This window comes from Silene latifolia, chromosome 2, assembly GCF_048544455.1.
Source record: "Silene latifolia isolate original U9 population chromosome 2, ASM4854445v1, whole genome shotgun sequence".
Taxonomy (NCBI): Eukaryota; Viridiplantae; Streptophyta; class Magnoliopsida; order Caryophyllales; family Caryophyllaceae; genus Silene; species Silene latifolia.
This window is the reverse complement of record NC_133527.1, coordinates 195,686,743-195,691,876: the sequence shown is the minus strand read 5'-3', so window position 1 is coordinate 195,691,876 and position 5,134 is coordinate 195,686,743. Positions and strand designations below refer to the sequence as shown.

Genomic DNA, 5,134 nt, shown 5'->3' with positions numbered 1-5,134 from the left:
ATAAACGAAATACTCTGTATTAGAGCTGTTTATGGATCGTCCTGTTCATTTAACCCGGCCTATCCCGCCCGAGGAATTTTAGAAAAATACAAAGGTCCACCCACTAACCCGTCCCAAACCCGCTTATCCGTGGGCCAAAAATTTAATGTGAACCCGACCCATATTCGGGCTCAAGCCCACATTTGACCACCTCTAGAGTCCGTATTACATTTCAACTTATTTTCATTAATTCAAACTCAAACTATATTTTCAGAAATTATTTTTGAATTTCAACATCCTAATCATTATTTCAAAAATTGAATTTTGGAATTAGTCTATTACATCCTCTTAATAGACATTTTAGCATAGAAAACAAAATCATGAGAAAAAATGCAACACAAATTTCGCATTACATTATAATTATAACTTGCACCAAAACTTAACACAAGAAAGAGCAAAAAAGACAAGTGTACTGACAAACAAACTTCACATAAAAGGGGTGAAGATCAGATCACCTCGTCTCATGGTAGGTGATGGAAGACGAACTTAGCTACCGTCTCCTTCGACTCACTATACTAACGTGTCGTGGACTTGTGTCGCTATTCGCAACATACATAACCCTGCAAACTGCCTAGTATGCACAAGTTTAAGAAAAACCCAGAAATAAAAATCCATGACAAAAGTAATTGCCTATTTACATTTCATTATCAGTGTTAATATACTTGCTCAAAAACGCCGGTTTTTAAATCATGATCTTCGGCTTAAAACCCTCTTTATGTCAGCCTTTTGATCCGAAGACAGCCTTGACGGGAATTTGACATCAAACTTGATCTTTAAGTTTCCTTTCTGTCTCGGGTCCTTGGATATCGGCATTCCCTCACCAGGGATCACGACTTCATGACCTGGTTTAACGATATCTGATACTTCAATGTTGAGGTTCCTTCCGTCTAAGGTTGTCAAATTTACTGTTTTACCGGTGAGAGCTTCAACCAATGATATCTTCTCGCTTACCACAAGATCATTTCCGTCTCTCTGGAAAGTGAGATGTGGCTTCTCCTCAATCACAAATATAAGATCTCCAGGCAGTAGGCCGGATTCGTGATTGCCTTTATCAGGGAAGGTGATCTTGGTCCCTTTCTTCCAGCCGGGTTTGATGTCAATTGCCAAGACTTCTTCCACTGTACTAGGCTTCCTGAAAAATGGTATATATGTCAAGTCATGTCGCCCGACACTGAATTAATTAAAAAGATTTGACTGATACGAGAACTAAAGTACTGAAACGAACACCCTTCACACAAAAAAAAAAAAAAAAAAAAAAACCAAGTATAGTCGTATAGACTCGTCATATAATATAATCTTAATGAGACATGACAGTCAAGAAAACGACCAACGAACTAACTCTAGTGTTAAGAAGCTGAAATACAGATCTTGGTACGCAAAGAATCAAAAGGAAGTGGACATAAACACATGCTTGACTATACAAGCCACAAAATAAATTTAAATTGGTTATGAGTACAATGACAGAAGAGTCCATTTCAGTAGATTTTAGCAAGGAATAGTCATCCGGCCAGTATTCAAATGTTTTTCTTTTGTTTTTCGAAAGCTACAGCTTACCTTCAAACACAGAAGAAAGACAACAAGAATTTCCATCAGTTCAGTGGTAAGCTTTCAGCATCTATTCAACCCATTCGTAAGCGTGTTAGATTTGACAACCATTATATAACGGGGCCAATTGATAATCTATGTACTCCGTACTAAAATGTACTCCGTATATGAACTAAAGGCCAAACAGGATGAATTAAACCATCTTCATACTAAAATCTGTCTTTCCTGTCATTGCTCCGGTAGCAATTCAGTTAGAATGGAACCGATTAGGGCTGGTAAACAGGGGAAACTCATTCAATACTGCAAAATTCTCCACAAATAGACAAGGGGATTGTTTATTTGTATCAGAAGTTATAACTCAGATGTAACAACGACAACAAAGTCTTAGTCCCGAAATGATTTGGGGTCGACAATATATACCTCGGAAGTTCCAAAACTAAAATGTAAACCTCAGCAAGCAAAAACACTAGATAATAAAATGATTTTACTTGTACAACATAACATAAGTCATGCTAATTCAAGTAGTTGACAGCTGACCAACTCTAAGGTAAGTAATCAACTACTCACTAAGCTACCAGATTAGGCCAACATAATTTGACCATTCAGCAGAAAGACATTAATATAGTACATGGGTAGTGAGCTAGACTAAAGGAAAAGTTATGTCAAAGTCAATTAGAATCAACTTGTGTGCCAAAATATTCATCACCAAATCAAATTAAAGTAGTCTATCTAGTTTAGAAAACCCATTTGTCAAAAAAAAAATCATATTTAAACGAGTATCCGTTTAAACAAAATACGGGTCAATTAGAGATCACTTCTCTATGCTCAGTTGCCCAGAGACTAGTGAAATTTTTAAGTCGTATTTGGATAAAAATCCTTTCAAAAAGAATCATACGAGTAGTAACGAGTAACGACTGCAAGTATCATTTATGTCATAGATATATCCAACATAAATTAATAATTCTATAGTGAAAACATTTTATATAGATCCAACTACTATGGAATGTGCTCTGAAAGGGGCGGCGCTAAGATATTGGCTTAAAAATGCACATTTTATTCACAAATTCTTGGTTAAAAGGTTTGGAGGATCCTGAGTATCTTAACTAAAGACGGTTTAAATCACCGTTCTTTATTAAAAAAAATTCAATAAGCACACAATATCAACACATATTGGAGCCTTATTAACTTGGTCCTTTTTTTACATCCTGTGACATGACTTTGGTGAATTGCCCTCTTTTCAAATTCAAATTCAACTTAAATCACAATGACATTAAACTCAAAAACAAATCCTTATATGCCAATAATTCAACATGTGACCTTTCTGTGTCACATATAATTGAATGCTAGTTCAACTCCACATGGTCCCCTTGTCCTTAGTTTTAATTTCACCACCAACTCATGTAATTTTTAAAATAATCCAATTGTTTACTAAACTAAATACTCTGGAAACAGTTTCTTAGTTGCTAACACAGAGGTTATGTTACGTATATTCGACCCATCTTATTCTACAATTTGTGGAAGTCAGTTATATATAATCAACGATTTTTATTTGGATTTCTCCTCACAAGTAAGATAGATAACCATTAACAGAACGAATGGAGTATACACTAACAAACACTCAAGATCATCATCAAAGTGTAACAATCTTCAGCCTATTTTTAACCAAACAAACCAAAATTATCAACACAAATGTACATATCCCCACCACGTTTCAGCTCAAATTTCAACGTCATCACCATTAATTATTCATTCACTATCACTTTCTCCTAATAATTTTGCCTCCAAATTCTGCTCAAATTATAAAACCTCATCTACAGTCCTCCCTCCATTTCCGTCTTTTATTTACCTTTAATTAAAACATTTCACACAAAAATTAAAAAAAAAAGTAAACAAATGATTAAAACAGGTAAAAATAATTGACAAGCCTCCTTAACTACTCGGTATATGTTAATCAATTTTCTATATGAACATTACGATTGAACACTTCATTTTAAATAAAAATAGTCGAGTTCGACATTAAAAGACGCACCTAAATTGATGTTTAACCAAAATACATTAATAATCTTCAGTAAATCAAATATAATTATTCTTTCTAGCACAATAATAACAACAAATAAACTAATAAAAACATAATTAGAACGTAAATAATTGAGACGGACGGAGTAATTAAATTAAAACCGAAAAAACATACCCAGAATCATCAGGAACAACCCTCGAAATAGCCATCTTACGTTTCGAACCCTTATACAATTCCTCCAAAGTGCAACCCAAGTTATTCTCAATCGGAGCCGCTTTACTCCCCAACGGAGAACTCCGTTTCACCGGAATACTACTACTCCGATAATAATTACCTCCATTAACCTTACTCTTATTATTATAACAATAACCATTATCCGATTTCGGAGACGGACTCTTATCACTCCCAAACCCCTCCCCTAAAAACTCATCAAAAATATCCCTCTCCCTAAACGACCCACCGCGTCCGCCGCCACCGCATCGCGCGGCGGCGGTTGCCGCGGAGGGAGATGAGACATTATAGCGAAGCCCGTCTTCGCCGTAAAGATCATAGATCTGACGCTTATTAGGATCGGAAAGAGCATCATAGGCTTCGCAAATCTGTTTAAATTTCGCCTCGGCGATTACTTTATTGACACTTGAGTGTTTGTCAGGGTGCCATCTAACGGCGAGCTTTTTGTAAGCTCGCCGTAATTCTTCCTCTCCGGTTGTGCGTGATACCTTTAGAATGTTGTAGTAATCGACCGTCATGAGTTAGTCTTGTGTAAAGCGGTTTTTTAGTTTTTTTTTTAAGTTGTTGTGAAATGAGATGGAAGGGAATGAGGGGGTGATGAGGGAGAGTGTGTATATATGTAGTTGAGGGGGGTAGTTCGGTTATTTCGGGGAGTGTGTGTGATTGGTTGGAGTGGGGTGACGTGGATGGATATGATTGGTTTTTAAGGTGAGTTGGCTGTGAAGTCGCTTGTGTTAGTTATGGTAATTTTTGTGATGTATTTATTGGAATATAATGTGTATGAGCGTAATTGTTTCCTTGTGTTACCAAAAAAAAAAAAAAAAAAAAACATTGGGAAGATCGTAATTTGATGTTAATCAATGGTAAATATTACCAATAAATGTATAAATTTGATGATAAATATAGTCAAATATGGGTGATTTTTTTTAAGGAACTAATATTCAGGACACTTATGGTAATGGGATTGGTGAAAAGGGTCTCATAACTAATTTGTTTTCCTAAACATCCCCTACTACTAAGAGAATTTTATTCTCTTAGTTTTCCCTCCAAAAAGCATCTAGCTAAATAAGGTAGCAAGTATTTTTTTTCATTACATTATTATCTTTTCAATTTATATATTCTTATAATTAAATCGGGTTTTCTATCCTATGCCCACTGGGCATAGGTTAAAAAAGCAAAAATAGAAAGATTTAAATGTTTTCCTTGGAAAAAAAAGTAAAAGTAATTGTATATTACAATTTCCCATAAAGACATCATTAAATTCTTTCTATTTTTTGCTTTCTTAACCTATGCCTAGTGGGC

The 5,134-nt window shown here is 35.3% G+C and overlaps 1 protein-coding gene across 1 annotated transcript; it reads right to left on the bottom strand.

Moving 5' to 3' along the window:
- Positions 1 to 360: 360 nt before the first annotated feature.
- On the bottom strand, positions 361 to 4,439 carry LOC141644216 (uncharacterized). Its single transcript, XM_074453686.1, has 2 exons — positions 3,776 to 4,439; positions 361 to 1,171 (listed from the first exon to the last, which is right to left on the bottom strand). The coding sequence occupies exons 1-2, from the start codon at positions 4,348 to 4,350 to the stop codon at positions 727 to 729; spliced, it is 1,020 nt and encodes a 339-aa protein (XP_074309787.1). The 5' UTR covers positions 4,351 to 4,439; the 3' UTR covers positions 361 to 726.
- Positions 4,440 to 5,134: the final 695 nt, after the last annotated feature.